This window comes from Benincasa hispida, chromosome 12, assembly GCF_027475165.1.
Source record: "Benincasa hispida cultivar pf3 chromosome 12, pf3_genome.v1.1, whole genome shotgun sequence".
Lineage (NCBI taxonomy): Eukaryota > Viridiplantae > Streptophyta > Magnoliopsida > Cucurbitales > Cucurbitaceae > Benincasa > Benincasa hispida.
In genome coordinates, this window is record NC_143489.1 from 78,250,943 (window position 1) to 78,267,519 (window position 16,577).

At 31.6% G+C, this 16,577-nt stretch overlaps 1 protein-coding gene, 1 long non-coding RNA gene and 1 other non-coding gene across 5 annotated transcripts; 2 read left to right on the forward strand and 1 right to left on the reverse strand.

Moving 5' to 3' along the window:
• Positions 1 to 8,889: 8,889 nt before the first annotated feature.
• Positions 8,890 to 8,963, forward strand: TRNAV-AAC (transfer RNA valine (anticodon AAC)). Its single transcript has one exon. It is a non-coding gene; the product is annotated as a tRNA-Val (tRNA).
• Positions 8,964 to 10,619: 1,656 nt separating this feature from the next.
• Positions 10,620 to 15,718, forward strand: LOC120092878 (uncharacterized). 3 transcript variants are annotated; one of them, XR_016525016.1, is made up of 5 exons: positions 10,626 to 11,207; positions 11,327 to 12,484; positions 12,976 to 13,459; positions 13,970 to 14,015; positions 14,933 to 15,718. It is a non-coding gene; the product is annotated as an uncharacterized LOC120092878 (long non-coding RNA). The 3 variants fall into 3 exon arrangements; XR_016525015.1 differs by having other exon boundaries at positions 10,620 to 11,207; positions 11,327 to 13,459; XR_005486207.2 differs by lacking the exon at positions 12,976 to 13,459 and having other exon boundaries at positions 10,635 to 11,207.
• On the reverse strand, positions 10,931 to 12,474 carry LOC120092877 (putative indole-3-pyruvate monooxygenase YUCCA8). Its single transcript, XM_039051122.2, has 3 exons — positions 11,803 to 12,474; positions 11,321 to 11,692; positions 10,931 to 11,158 (listed from the first exon to the last, which is right to left on the reverse strand). Exons 1-3 carry the CDS (start codon positions 12,472 to 12,474, stop codon positions 10,931 to 10,933), a joined length of 1,272 nt encoding a protein of 423 aa, XP_038907050.1.
• Positions 15,719 to 16,577: the final 859 nt, after the last annotated feature.

Consider the following 16,577-nt stretch of genomic DNA (forward strand, 5'->3'; position numbering starts at 1 on the left):
TGACAAGAGGTGATTAGATTAAATATGATATGATCGCTGTGGTGTATGAGATATATCAAATGAATGATTAATGTAAATGAGATTTACATTAAGAGCCATGGAATAGAAAAAAAGCTATGGTTTGTATGTTTCATGAAATGAAATATTAAAACTATATATTATAAATATCTTATGGTAAGTTAGTTATCATTTATATTTATAATAATATTAATTATTGGATAATTATCTATTTTTCTCTAATAACCAATTGAGTGGGAGGTATTGGTGGTTTCATGGTAACTGTGAGATAAAAGGAAAAATGTTCTCCTAATTTTAGTAAGAAAAAAAAAAGAAAAATATTTTGCAAAAATTATTTTTGAGATTTCCAATCTCAGAAAATTCTCATGGTGAAGTTGTCGAGTAAATTAGATTTACTAAGCAACAGCTTGGAGTTAGCTAAACGATCGTGGAGTGTTCTTAAGCGATAGGCATTCAGTTAAGCGATGAGCTAAACGATCCCATAGCTTTTGCTAGACAATCGCATAGCTTTTCCTAAACGATTGGACATCGTCCTATACGATAAGTTATTCCATCTCTCATTTGCTCAATCGTTTACACGATTGTGGTTCCTTCACATTTCTGCCTCTAACCAAGTCCACACAGAGCCCACCCTCTAGATTCCCATACCGATAATACCAAGGTAACCTTCTTGGTAGTGTCATACTCAACCTGACACTGTCGAGGTTCTGTGAAGGCCGTTCCGGAGTTCGGGGTGTTCGTGACCTTGGTAATCGCTTAGTTCGAGTGTGCGGTGTTTGTGTAGTGTAGGGTCGTGTTGGACAAACGTTCTTGTGTTGCTGTGATTGAGTGTTCGTGATCAAGAAACTAAAAGATGAGTCTACAAAGGTTTGTTATTTCTTGTCATTGATCTATTGTATAGCATACTGTAATTTCTGTATTTCCCACAACCGCATGTTTCTGTTTGTAATTGTAATTGTAAAGTTCATATATGATTGTAATTTGGAAAGATCCTTCAGCTGCTCATGGAAATCCTCGTGTTTGATTTCCTTCAAGAGTATGCCCTAGTTTATTGTATATTATACTTTTTTTTTCATGTATTGTACATTAGTCTCCCGAGGCATTAGGACAAGTAGGAGTTTTTTGGGATTGGTGTCCTAATTCTCTCAGAGTCTCGTAGTTTGTAAACTTTGTACACATTGTTATTAATTAAATAAGAGTTATTTTATTTGCATTTACTCATATCCAATAAACAAAGATTCGTGGTTATTGTATGTAAATTTAAGCATGTATATGAGATATACAAGTGGATCATGCCTTAAGTAATAACCTAAAAGGTCTGTAGTATAAGGATAAAGAAGGGATACCTTATCATGGTGACACTACGGATATGACTTGCTTTGTAGAGGTTTACAAGTGTTGTGATTACTACAGATGGTCTGATCCTGACCATTCATGTGGAGACATGCGAGCGGGGGTGTCCTATACAAAGAGTTTGTATAAGACCAGACCACGAGATGACTAGTCTCTTTATATAACGTCGTTGATAATTGAGACTTACATCTCACTATAACGACCATAGGTGACATGACCTTAGTCCTAAGTATTTTGAGAACTTCTCCCTTTGAGGGTGGTCCTTTGATTAGTATGGGTGAGAGTGCCAAATTGCAACTCAACAAGCCTACCTTTTTGGGGATTTATCTGATTAGAGAACTGGGAAATCAGTTACATAAGATGGAATTCACTCTTTCCCCGAAGCAGGGGTAAATAAATAGATTACTCCCTTAAGGGTTGATTCCGAGTTTTGAACATAGTGGTTACATCCTCTCTTTGGAAGAGAGGACCCATAAGAACGATTTGTGAAGGGTTATCGCACTATTGATTGGTTGATATGGACATAGAAATATATCTATAGTGAGAAAAGTGCAGCTGTCGGTCTTTAGTAGAGTACCCGACAGTTAACGGATGGTGGATCTCATGACTAAAGAGTTTAGTCAGTTATTCACGTACCGTTGGAGCTTCAAGCTACAGGTTCATAAGGTCCCTTTGGTAGCTCAATAGATTCAAGTTGATAATCGGTTCTTGGGGTTTTGAAATGTTCAAATTAACAAGAGGAAATTCAATTATATATGATATAATTGGTGTGATGTATGAGACACATCAAGTGGAAGATTAATGTAAATATGATTTACATTAAGTACCATAAAATAGAAAAAGAATTATGGTTTGTATGTTTCATGAGATGAAATATCAAAACTATAGTTTATAAATATAATATGGTAAGTTGGTTATCATATTTATTTATAATATATTGATTATATAATAATTAATTTCTTTTTCTCTAATAACCGATTAAATGGGAGGTTATTGGTGGTTTTATGGTAACCGTGAGATATAAAGGAAAAATGGTTTCCTAAAATTAGAGAGTTACTTCATTCGGAAAGTGACTCACGGATAAGCTATCAAGTGAAAGTGTTTCACTAAGCGATAACAATCAGAGACTAAACAATCGTGTAGCTTTGACTATACGATAGTCATCCAGCTGATCGTAGCTAAACGATCGAGTGGCATAGTCTATACGATAGGCTGCCATTTACTACACGATCGGGCACTTCATCTATACGATAGACAGCATCTTATCTCCCACTTGCTCGATCGTCTACACGATCGTAGTCCTCCAGTCTCATCCTCAAGCCAAGATCATACAGAGCCTACAAATTCCTTGATTCTCACACTGATAATATCAAGGTAACCATTGTAGTGGTGTCCTCACTCAGTTCATGAATCGAGTAACACTCGATTGGTTCGAGGAGCTGTTGGTCGTTCATTGTGTTTGTGTTGTTGGTAGCATTATGTTTGTTGCGTTCATGTTGCTGTTCTTGGACGCATTGAACTGATCGAGGGATTCGTGAAGAATGTTTCTTCAAAGATACGCATACTCTATCCTTTGATATTCTTGTTAGCATGTTATAATTTCGTGTTGTGCATGACCTGTTAGTTTCCGTTTTAGACTGTATTTTTTTATGTTCAATTCGAATGGAATTTGGAATGATCTCTTCCGTTGCTCATGGAAATCCTCATGTTTGATTTCCTTCATTTCTAATATTACGTTTAAGACTAATTTAATTAAATAACCATTATTTAATTAATTAGCTCATTAATTAAATAACTATATTAAATCCAATTTAATATATATTTAATTAATTAATTAATATTATATGTTTATTTGCCTCCACCTCTCAAAATTAATTAATTAATTCTTTATGAATCTAATTCATAAGAATTCAATATTTGAATCCTATTCAAATATTTTTCTCTTAATTATAGATCCAATCTATAATTAACCATATCATATTAATCTCATTAATATGTTATTCCATCAATTGATTTGAACATTTCAAATCATTTCTTTTTTCCTTTAGTGGGCTAATAAGGGAACCTTATGGACCTACATATTAGATGCTTCAATGATATGAGATTAATTAATTAAACTCTTTAGTTAAATTAATCCATGTTCATAAACTACCGGGCATTCCACTAAAGACCGATAGTTGCACTCTTCGCACTGTAGATATATTTTTGTGTCCATGTATATAACCAATCAACAATGAGTCAACCTTTCACAAATCACTCATAACTACAATTGGGTCAAATTACCTTTTTATCCCTATAGTTATATCTAACTTCTTAAGTACCATTGATCCCTCTAATGAACAAATAGTTTATAGTCCAACTATAAACAACGCCTCTTGGGCCAGTGCTTTGAGGCCTCAATGTTCAAGACCCATAATTAACTATTAAGGGAGCAATTTATCTACTTCCTCTGAAGACGAGAAGAAGTGAATTCCATCTTGTGTAGCTATGTTCCCAACTCCCTATTCGAACAAATCTCTAAAATGGTAGGCTTGTTGAGTCGACTAATCTGACTACTCTCACCCATACAAATCAAAGGATCGCCCTCATAGATAGGAGTTCACAATTCACTCAGGATTAAGGTCAAGTCACCTATGGTTATCCTAGTGAAATGTAAGTTTCTTCTAGCAACAGTATTATAAAAATAGATTATTCATTTCGCGGTTCGGTCATATACAAACTCTTTGTATTGAATACTTCCGCTCGCATATCTCCACATGAATGATCAGGATTAAATCATTTATAGCACTTTACAACAATTATAACATCTACAAAGCGGGTCGTATTCATAGTTCACAAGGATAAGGTACCCAGCCTTATCCATATACTACAAATCATTTAGATTATCACTTAAACATGATTCACCAATGTATCTCCACATACATGTTTAAGTTTCATCAGATAACCTTGAATCTTAGTTTATTGGATTGAATTAATGCAGTTTAAATGTCAATAAAATACCTCTTATTTTATTAGATATCTAATTCGTCTTTACAAACCACAAGATACATGAGATTTAGGATATAAACTCCAACATCTCTATTGTGATAATAGAGATTGTGTAGGTGACATGCGAATGGGGTATCCTATGTAATGAGTTTGCGTAAGACTCGATTGCGAAATAGTAACCACTAGATGTAACACTGTTAACTAGTTTTGTTCATATTTCAATTGGATGACCTACGCAACTTAGTATTAATCCTGAGTGTATTATGAACTCCTATTCACGAGGGATTGTCCTTTGATTTGTATGAGCGATAGTGGCCAATTCGTTGACTCAATAAGCCTACCATTTTGGGGACAAGATTGAAGGACGAGTTGAGAACATAATAATACAAGATGGAATTCACTCATTTCCGACTTCAAGGTAAGTAGATGAATGTTCTCTTAATTGGTGTCTCCGGAACTTGAACAAAGAATCATACCCTCTTATTGGCCCGATAAGGGTTTATGTTTGTTATTTGGATCATAAACAAATTGTTTATTAGAGGAGCACTAGTACTTAAGGATACAGAGATAACCCAAGGGTAAAATGGTAATTTTACCCAAATGGTGTTATAAACACTCGTAAAGAACTAACTTGTTGTCATTGGTCTATATCCATAGATACAGAAATATATCTGTAGTGAGAAGAGTGCAGTTGTGGGTCTTTAGTAGAGTGTACCCGTAGTTAATGAATATTAATTAATTTGGTTAGTGAATTTAGCTAATTAATCTCATATCGTTGGAGTTTCTGATCTGTAGGTCCACCAAGTCCCCTTGTTAGCTCACTAAAGGATATTAAAGAGAAATGATTTAAATTGTTCAAATCAATTTGAGGAAATTGTATATTAATGTGATTAATATGTAATTGATTATGGATGTGATCTATAATTTAAATTATGTTGGAGAATAGATAGGTGATGCACATAAACATACGATGTTTATTTATGTTAATTAAATATATTTGTTAAATTGGATTTAATGTATAGATGGTTATTTAATTAATGTACTAATTAATTAAATAAACATTATTTAATTAATTGAGCACAAGGGTAAATTGACAAAGACTTGGAGAAGGAGTTAACCCTTCTCTATATAAATTCTTCCTTATGACCCTTTTAGAGTAAGAAGTGATTTTAGTGAGATTTACCCTAGTCACCAAAATACAAAGCCTTTCTTTACTCTCTAAGAGAAATCTCTCTATCTCTTTCTCTCCCAATTAGTTGGATACCACCTATCCTTCTATTGGAATCATTGAGAATAATAAGGTTATTCTCGTGGTTGTGTTCAAATTTGATTTAGAAGAAGTTCATGCCAATATTAAGAGGATTTTTCATATAGCTCGGAATCTTCAAAGGTAATAATGATTCTCTCTTAACTTTCCTTCTCCAAAGCATGTTATTCCATATGTTTATCCTCCATATGTTTTGTTTTAGAACACTGTTTTTGTTTCTTCAAAAATCAAATTTTGAGATACAAGACATTAATACACTTCCGCTCAGGATACGATCCCTACAAATATATCTACAGTGAAAAGAGTGCAGCTATTGGGCTTTAGTGGAGTGACCCGATAGTTAACGAATATCGATTAATTCGATTAAAAGAGTTTAGGTAATTAATCTCGGATTGTTGGAGCTCATGATCTATAGGTTCATTAGTCCCCCTACTAGCTCATAAACAGACTAAACCTTAAAATAGTGTGATGAGAGAATTTGAAATGTTCAAATTCAGTTTAAGGAATTTATCAATTATATACGATAATTAAACGTTTAATTGTTGAATTAAATGAAATTGGAGAGTTGAAAAACATTTAAATGTGATTTAAATATTAAATACATAAATAGGGATTCATGATTATGAAATTGGTGATTTAATAATTTAATATTCGATATTAAATTTATTTAATTAATTAACTAAAATTAATTTTATTTAAAATTAGTTTTAAAATTAATTAATTTTGAATTGATTAAATTGAAATTCATTAATTTTTTTTAAAATAAAAAAGGAAATATCAAAGTGGGATTTTCCCATTTTGAAACCATCTAATTTTCCCCTAATCTTTCATGGTGTTTTGGTGTCAAGCTAAAATGCAAGTGATTGCATGCTGAATTTGAATAAAATCAAATTCAATCTGCTGAATTATTTTTCATGCAATTGGAAGTTGATGAGAAATTTGTTTTCTCATGTTCATGACTCAAAACCAGAAATTCCTCTTCAAATTTCCTAAATTAACTCTTATTTTAGATTCCACAATCCAATCTAAGGCCAAGAGAATAGTAGGGAAGATCTTGTAGTGGTCTACTGGTATTAGAGAGAAGAATCGAGTTGTAAATTGAAGCTAATTGGAGGATTCTTCAAAGGTAATATTCTGAAACCCTATGTTATTATTTTGAACAAGCATGCTTTAAATCTAAAATTAATATAGTTAAAGTGCTTAAGATCCTAATTGTTTCCATATATTGATTGTCACAATCCAATTAAGAAAACAAATATCCTAATTTAATTTTTCATAAATAACAGTTATATTCCAAGATATAGAAAATATAAACTAATTAAAAAAATATCTCAAACAAATCTTCCAAATATAAGAAAATTAAGATGTAGGATTTATAATATATGACAGATTTTACATACATTACACAAAAAAAATTGATGCATGCAAATTTATAACATCGATTGTGACATCTATGATATCATAAATAGGATAAGAACAAATAAAAAAAAATATATCTTTTAACAAAGGAATAAAGCTATAATAAATTACGCACGTTGAATGTTACCCCACCAAAAGCATTGATAAAATATTGAAATGCACTTCATCGACAAAACTATGACATCAAATGCCTAAACAGAAGCCCTACAAATGGCTCTTGGAGTATTTATTAAAAACCAAAGTGAATTAAAAAAGACAGAGATTGAAAATACGACGAGAACGTCTATAATTATATGTATATAAGCAGTTGACAAATTAAAGTAACAAATGGAATTGATGATAAAATTTAGTGTACTTTGGAATGCACACAATGTGATAGAGACTAGAGAGAGGGGTTTGTACAATAACTCAAAAGTTTTGTTTAAATCTCTTACCCACAATATCACATCTCTTTTAATTTCCTAACTCAATTGCATAACAAGCAACTAAAGATTAATTATGATCTCAAAGTGAAAATAAGGTTGAAAAACTCACAAATACTTTAATACAAGTTGGACTTGTGCCTAAGGATTTTAATTTCAATGCTCACATAATACTTATATCAACTTTACAGTTTGATCTAACCAAATGTAAAATCTAATATCAAATACATTTTAACAATCAATTCACAAAGACATGAATCACATATATGGTTTAAATAGAGTACTCAACTTCTTCAAACTTTAATTTTAAATACCTTAATAATATGTAGGGTTTTATCGTTCTTGGTATTCAAATGAATCAACTCCACAAAATCTCCCAAGTGGTAGAGACTCGTGTTGATAATGTATTATAAAATAGAGAGAAAAGAAAACTAAGAGAGATGGAGAGAATAAAATATTATTCTAAATTGAGGTGTGTTTACAAATAAGCTTTACAACTTCTATTTATAGAATTGTCGAGAGTACAAATTACAAAATTACCTACATAAATGGGGGATAATGAGTTATAAGATTAATTGGGGTAAATCAACTTAAAGTTACAAGGTATCTAATTAGAATATTCTTATATAATTTGAACATGCATTTCATATTTTGAACGAATAATTTGAATTGTTAGTCAAATTTTAAAAACAAAACAAGTTTTCAAAATATTTGTTTTCAGTTTTCAATTTTGAAAATATTGGTAAAAGAGAGTAAAATGAACCATTTTTATAGGCAACATCACATATTATCAACATTGAAAACATTCTTTGTTGTAGGAGAGAAAAAAAAAAGTTGTGTTTAGAGATTTCATTAATTTTAAATAAATATTGTTATTAATCATAGTATTAAATTTCCTTCAACATGTCAATATTTTTATCAACTTTTTTATGAATTCAATATCGATATGAGGAGTGAATCAATATCTTCATTTTATCCTAAAAAAAGTCATAATACATTAAAAATCAACAAAAAAAAAATATTACTCATACCAAAATAAAAAATATAGGAAAAAATGTCAAACTATTTACATAAATAGCAAAAAAAAATGATAGACACGAATAGATTTCTATCGACATCTATCAATTTCTATCACTAATAGATACTAATAGACTTCTATCAGTCTCTATCAAAGAAGATTAAAATTTTACTATTTTGGATAAATAATTTTCCTTATTTTTCTATTTTTGAAAATCTCCTAAATAGGAAACATTTACGTTAATTTTAAAACATAAAAGTTCCCGCTATAACCAACAGTAATGACGTCTAATTTAAACAACTTTGTTATTTGGAAATTTGGATCAATGGGCTTTGGGCTCAGTCCAGGCCCACATTAGATGGTTTACAATTTATTATATTTGTTGAATAGTTTCTATCATCAATGGTGTCGTGGTGTAGTTGGTTATCACGTCAGTCTAACACACTGAAGGTCTCCGGTTCGAGTCCGGGCGACGCCATGTATTTTTGTTTTTCTCTATCAATTATATTTATATTATTTTGAGTAAATATTAATTTTGTATATCATTTTATCCTTCTAAAAAAAAGTTATTATCATTCTATATATTTACTAAGAAAAGAAAACCATTATGTTAAATTTTGGGAGTTTTAAGTTTATTTTACCATAGTTTTTTTTTTTCTTTTTAAGTACTAATTTAACATAGTTTCAGTAAACTCATTTTATGGTTTATTTGTGTATTAATGAAATTTGTGCAAAAACTCAATGATCATAATGATTTTTTTTTTTTTTAAGGTTTATGATATTTTCCTTCAAACTTATTTCACGTAACTTTCACATTTTTAAATAAACAAATGAATTTGTTCATCAAATTAAAAAAAAAAAAGTCATTAAAAACTATTTTCTTGATTTTCAAAACTCGGCTTTACTTTTTAAAACATGGTTAGAAGGTGAATAATAAAATTAGTGTTTATTAGCATAATTTTCAAATACCACAAACTAGAAACCAATTCGTTCTTGAAACTTATATCAGATAGATTTACATTTTAAATAATAATAATAATAATGGTTGTATTAGCAAAAAAAAAAAAAAAAAAAAAAATTGAATAGATGGTAAAAACTATAATATTTAATTAAAAATGAATTGGATGAAATTGGAAGTTTTTTCTCTCTTGCTTTTCCATTTTGAAAATGGTGGTTTGGCCAAACTATGCCAAATTGAAACTCATAATCAAATGGGAAAGTTTGTAAAGGTGGTTGTCATGAACTGTTTTCCCAAATTTAGCCCAAATTAAAAATTAAAATTTTAAAAAAAAGACATAAAAGAAGAAGAAAAAGGTTGAAATTTAATTAATTAAAATGAAAGTGTGATAATTGGGGCTTCCATGTGCAAACCAATGCCAACAAATACTAATGATCATGCATTATTTCACTAAGTATTGGGGTCAAACTTATTAGATTATTCATGTTCATCTTCAACTTGTCTTTTTTTATTCCATTTCAAGTGAGAGAAACTCAAAGTATTTTTTCCTCTCTTTCTTAATCAATCCTATTGGGATTTAGAATTCGAACTTTATACTAATTAAGCTATATTCATGTCGTTTTTTAATCAAAATTTTATGTAAAGGATTGGATATGCCACTGAGGATACCTAAAGATGATAACATACATGCTTATATAATTCAAACATATAAATTTTTTTAAAAATATTTGGTTGTATTTGGGGTTGCATCTATCTTTGGGCAGCTCACTCAAGTGTCCAATCACAAGTTGTGATACGACAAGCTTTTTGTTTTTTAATATTTTTTCTTTTGTGATTGAAAGGATGCATGAAACTGGGTGTAACCTATATTGCACTAAGTATTACTCTATTTTTTGTAATCTTGTAAAAAAAATCAATTGGTTAAACTACTTTTTTTTCTATCCCAATTCAAAAAAAAGATCAGAGATTTGAATCTCCACTCTCGCACGTTGAGATACAAGTAACGACAATTTTGATTATTCATACATTTAAAGAAAAAAACAAATATAATTGCAAAGGAAGTGTTATATCAATTAAAGATTCATAGGATATGTCTAAATTGAACCAAAAAAAAAAAAAAGAAACTTTTTTTTAGGTGGAAATTATCCAATGTATGAGAAACAATGATGATTTGATTTGACTTGTCACCAAAAGAATGGTTGATGAAAAGAACAATAGAAAGAAGTGTCAATTACAACTACATTTCATGAACAAATGAAGGAACATTCCAAAAGAAAAAGAAAAAAAAAAACTAAAATTAAAAAAAAGCCTCATCTTCCATCTTTTACAAAATGCCCAAAACAAATTTGTCAAAATGGGCCTTTGGAGAGGGCTCTGTTTCTATGTTTTGTTTTTCCCCTTTTCTTTTTACAGTATTATTTTGTATTTTTCTTCTTTACATTGTGAAGAAACCTTGGCTAAATTCATCCATCAATGGCAGCCATTTTTCAGAATTGGGAAATACAGCGTCTATGGCAAGCAGTTGTTCTCTTCCTCTGTTGCTTCGTCTCCGCCTTCCATACATTTCCAATATCTTGAGCTATTTTCATGGCGTCTGATGAAGCCCCTGATAGCCCTCTTCTTGAGAACCCAACTGCGTAAAGCCCTGCATTTCCCTTCCATGGATGTGGTGAGGCTGCTTTTGGGAATCCGTTTTTCGAGAAGAATTCACCTTCCTGTTCATTTCAATGCCAAATCTTTGGTTAGCTATGATTGAGAATAATGGTAAGTTTTCCTTTTTTTAAAAAAAAAAAAAAAAAAAAAAAAATTTGGTCTACTATGTGTTCGACGAAATTATTCTGAGGAAAAATTAAGTTTAAACTGAATGTTTGCCTCACCTGAAGCCAAGATGGGACGTTACTGCGGTACCCAGTAGCCAAAACTACTGAATCTACATCGAGCTTTTCTCCATTAACGAGCTCTACTTGGTTGCGTGTGAACCGTTTGATTCCAGGAACTACTTTGATGTCGCCGGATTTGATTTTCTCCAATGCTCCAATGTCAAGAACAGGGGTCTTTCCTATCTCGTTTTTGAGTTCCAATGGCCCCATTGATGGGCGTTTGAGGCCGTATTTTTCAATGTTTCCAAGCACCAGCCATGCCAGGACCAACAAGAGCTTGTCAACAAGCCAAAGGGGTAGCCATTTCATCATCACAATAGCTAGTTCGAATGTAGATTTTCCAAAGACCTCTCTTGGTAAGACATGGACCTGTTGGAAACAGAGTAAGCAAACACTATTATAACCAAAACTCCAAAATTTCAAATTGCATTGAGCTGAACATTTTGAACAGTGATATTTTAGTTTGTTCTAATGCTTACCGAGCTTCGGACCACCATTGAAGGTGACGCATTGTGATTGCACAAGTCTAGAGAAACTTCCATGCCCGAGTTTCCACAGCCAACGACCACCACTTTCTTTCCGGTGAACTTCTCTCCAGACTTGTATTCACAAGCGTGTGAGACATCACCGCAAAACTCGCTCAATCCTTCGATTTCGGGCATTACCCGTTCAGCATTCTCGCCTGTGGCCACAACGAGCCACCGGCAAATGTATTCAACTTCGTTGCGGGCCGACCCAGCAGTTGAAACGGTCTTGACGCGCCACAGGCCGCTGGTTTCATCGTACCTTGCTGATTGAACACACTCATTGAATTGTGGGTTGATCTCAAAATGCTTGGCGTATGATTCAAGGTATTCGATGAACTGTCTCTTGGTTGGGTATTCAGGAAAGTCTTCTGGGAATGGGAGTTTTGGGAGCTGGCAGAATTGCTTTGGAAGGTGTAGTTTAAGCCTGTCGTAGGTGCGTTTTTGCCACAGGGAGGCTATGCATTCAGCTCGTTCAAGGACTACAAAAGGCACCCCTTGTTCTCTAAGACAAGCAGCTGTAGCCAGCCCTGATGGCCCGGCCCCAACTATCACCGGACCGTTAACCCAGATGCAACGGCGAGAGAAGAAGTCGTTGTGATCGGCAAGACGAAACAAGTTCTCCATCACTACTGAGGTAACTCAAAGATTTTGTTTTGTTTGATTGAAAACTGTGGTTGTGTTTGTGTTCTTTAGGATGGATACCAATAGGCAATAGGTTGACTTTTGGAAGTGTTTATGTCTGTAAGAGAAGACTGTGAGTAAAGTTTGAAGGCTTTAGGAATAGGAGAGTAGAATTCTGATTTTTGGTGAGGATGAGAATGAAGAGAGGATGGAAGGGCTTAAATAAGGAGAATTGGATGGCACCAAAGGAAGAAAGAGAAAGAGGTTGAGAGAGAGATGCATGTGATCGAAGTGGGAGTCAATGAGCTTTGAAGGGTCATTCTCAAATCATAAGCTTCTGCCTACCCCTTGATTAATTTATTTCCTTATTCCCTCTTCCCTTTCTCAATATAATATTAGATATCACTAATACATTAGTTCATACACTTCATTAAGAATTTAATGCTGAAAGCCTCCCATCATAGACTGTGTATTTAAACTTAATCATTATTTTATCCTTCCAAGGTAAATTTTCTCCCACACACATGGATAATGGAGAGGTTACTGATTATAGAATCGATGGTTCAATTCTTTACCCTGCAATCGTTGGACAAAAAAAACATAGGTGAGAGGGTGGACGATCAAATCTCGGTTTAAATCGGATCGGGTCTATAGTGACAGTAAATGGATCAGATCAAGTGTGAGAGAGAGAATTAGGGAGCAAAGAAAGGGAGAGATGGAGTTTTCAAAGGAAGTTGAATCAGGTGAGCCCCCAGCAGAGAGATTTAATGGCAATGATGGAGAGAAAATGGGGGGAGGGGATATAATGCTGACTGGGACATGTAGAAGGGATCCCACGTGGAGGGAGGAAGAGGAGGGCATGGGGTGAGGGGGCCACACGTCAGCATCTTTGGACCTCAAAAAAACCAAGCTGCAAAGGGAATTTTGAAATTTGCTGACTTGAAAGGCTGTTTTGTTTTATGGCTCACACCACCCATCTTGCCAACTGGTACACCTCAATATCTATGCCGATAAAACATTAACTGTTTATATTTATGTTTTTTCTTCCTTCTATTTTTCGCATTTTAATATGGACAATTGTAAATATAGTAATCAGACTCAAAGTATTTTACTTCTGAAATCTATCGGTGATAGGTCATATCACTAGTAAGGATCTATTAGTGATAGACCATATTATTGGTAGGAACCTATCGACAATAGAGTCTATCACGGATAGATTTTGGTATATTTGCAATTTTTTAAAAATGTTGTTATACACTTAATTATTATCCCTAAAAGCGTTGTCCAATGCAATTACCTTTTTAAAAATATCTACCTAGGCTTTATATATATTTGTTCTAGAGATGCAGTAATGATCAACAGTGATACTGGGATTAAGTTATAAAAAAAGTGTTTTAAAGTGAAACACTCATCTCTAAGCATATTTTGAAAAAGTTTTATTGACACAGACAAATTAATGTTTTGATTCAAGTATTTGTATGTTCTTATGTTTTTGTAGATCAATAATTACAGGGATAAAGATCAAACTATCGACTTTTGAAAAGGTAATCAATATCTTATCAACTGAGTTATACTTAGATTGATGTTATTATTCCTGTGAATTACACTAAATCGATACGTATCTCTTAAAGCATGAAAACTAACATCATTACGTTGAGACTTAAAAGCTTAAGTTCATTTTCTCCTCTTCTTTTCATGGACATGCCAAGTGCTCACAAGTGTTTGGCTATAAACCTTAAAAGGAAGAAGATGCATAGAATGAATCTAAAGGTATGTTTAGGGGAAAACGAAGTAGATTTAGACGGTGAAAGATATGATATGAAAGTGTAAGGAGAAGGATTATGTGGCCATTGGGACTAATAATATATATGTATTTATTGAAATTACAATCTCAACTCCTTTTCATGAAAAGTGAGATTTGGAGCCTACGGGGTTTGGCATTTTCTTTTCTTTTTTGGAAACTCATATATAAATATAAATGAGTTGTAGTATCTTATCATCATTTCAAACTTAATTGCTTCCCTCACTCTCATCATCAAACCCTCAACTTTACATACCTAACCCCAACAAAAGTTATGCAACATTACATATTATAGATAGAGAAAGAATCAATTATATGTTTATTTAATAAATCATTAGTTTTTTTTAGTCAAAATAGACTTGCCCCAATTAAATATCTTGCTAAAAATATATATGAATAGAGACTTGAACTTATGATCGGTAAGAAAAAGGTAATTATATGATGTCTGAGTATTTAGTTATTCTCGAGTCGAAATATTATTGTGCATTAAATTATATTTTGGTTTTTAACTATTAAGACTATTTCATTTTGGTTTCTAAATTTTCCAATATTAGTTTTAAACCCAATTTTGAAAAAGAGAAACTTTAGTTCTTGGACTTTACATAACATCTTATATGAAATATAAACCTATAAAAACTAACCATTGCTTTCAATAAACAGATGAGGTGGCTTGGAGCTTATGTATTAACAACAATCTTGAAACATGTATTGGAGCCACATAGATTGGCTGTGACGAATATCGAGGAGGTAACAAATACATTTAGTCCTTGATCTTAGAAGTTTACTTATTTGATAAATGAACTTTCAAAATTACAAATTTAGTCTTTGAACTTTCAATCTTTTTCTAAAAATAAAAATCATGAATCTACTAAACACAAAATTGAAAGCTTAGACTTCCATTAGATATAAAATTCAATTTTATATTTAATAAATAAATTAATTTTTCAAGAGCAAATTTTTCAACGACCTACTAGACACGAAATTAAAAGTTCAATAATCTATCACACATTTTTAAAAGTTTAGAGACTAAATAGACACAAACCTAAACATTTATGAACTAAACTTATAATTCTAATAACAAAAACGTTATAATATAAATACGATGAATCCAAAAATTAAAATAGATATTTTGAAAGTTCATGGACCGAGATCGGGCCCGATTTTTTATCGAAAAACAAGAAGGGAAGAGAGTATAAGGGTTATTCTTGTTATCAGCAGCCACCCAACCAGCCTTGCAATGCTCCACACCCAGCTTGGAATTTGATGAACAAGCCTGCTCTAGCTTTCCACTTTTAGCATGGGAATATGCACTTTTCTTTCCTTTTTTTTTAAGACCCATTTTCTTTTTTCAAATCCTAAAAAGGTTCTCTTTTTTAAAAAAATAAAAAATAAAAAAATTGTTCCATTTATTATTTTTTTAAAAAAAAAACCCTGAAAAGTTGTTTATTTATTTTATTAATTCTTTTTATGAGAAATTGAGTGTGATAATAATTAATTATGAGTTTTCTCAGTCACGCGTATAACAAAAAAGGTTTGAAGAAACCAAAAAATCATTGGTTTTTGTATGCAACCTTACCAATAAGCTGGCATTTTGATGCAATATTTTTAACTATTTTCTATTTTTTTAAAAAAAAAAAAGATTTATTTCATAGAAAAGCTATAATAATGGACTGATTTGTAAAGATTAATAATATTTTGTAAATAATTTACCAATAAATCATCTATAATAACATTAGTATCTCAAGCAAAATAAGATGCTCAAACATATATAGCTGCCAACCAAAATTTGCTCATATATTCAAATATGCATGTTGCAACATGTAAACTTAGTCCCTCAACTTTTATATTTTTGTCTGATTAGTCCCTAAATTTTTAAAAATATTTAGTAGATCTACGAATTTTTAACTTTGTGTCTAATAATTTCTTCTAAATTGTATCTATCACATACCTAAACTTTTAATTTGGTATCTAATAAGTCCTTTATATATATATCTTTTCAACAAAAAAAAAAAAAAAAAGAAAAAAAAAAAGAGAGATTTGATCTATTAGATATAAATTGAATTTTATGTCTAATGGAATAGTAAAATTTCAATTTTATAATTAATAGATTCGTAAATTTAAAAATTATGTTGAATAGGTCAAGGACCTATTATGTTTAAAGTTGAAATCTTTTAGGCCTTGTTTGAGGACAATTTTGTTTTTTTATTTTTTATTTTTGAAACTTATCCTTTATTTCCTCTTAATTTCTCAATTATGATTTTTACCTTTTCTAAACAAACGCTTAAATTCCTAGTTAAATTCTAAA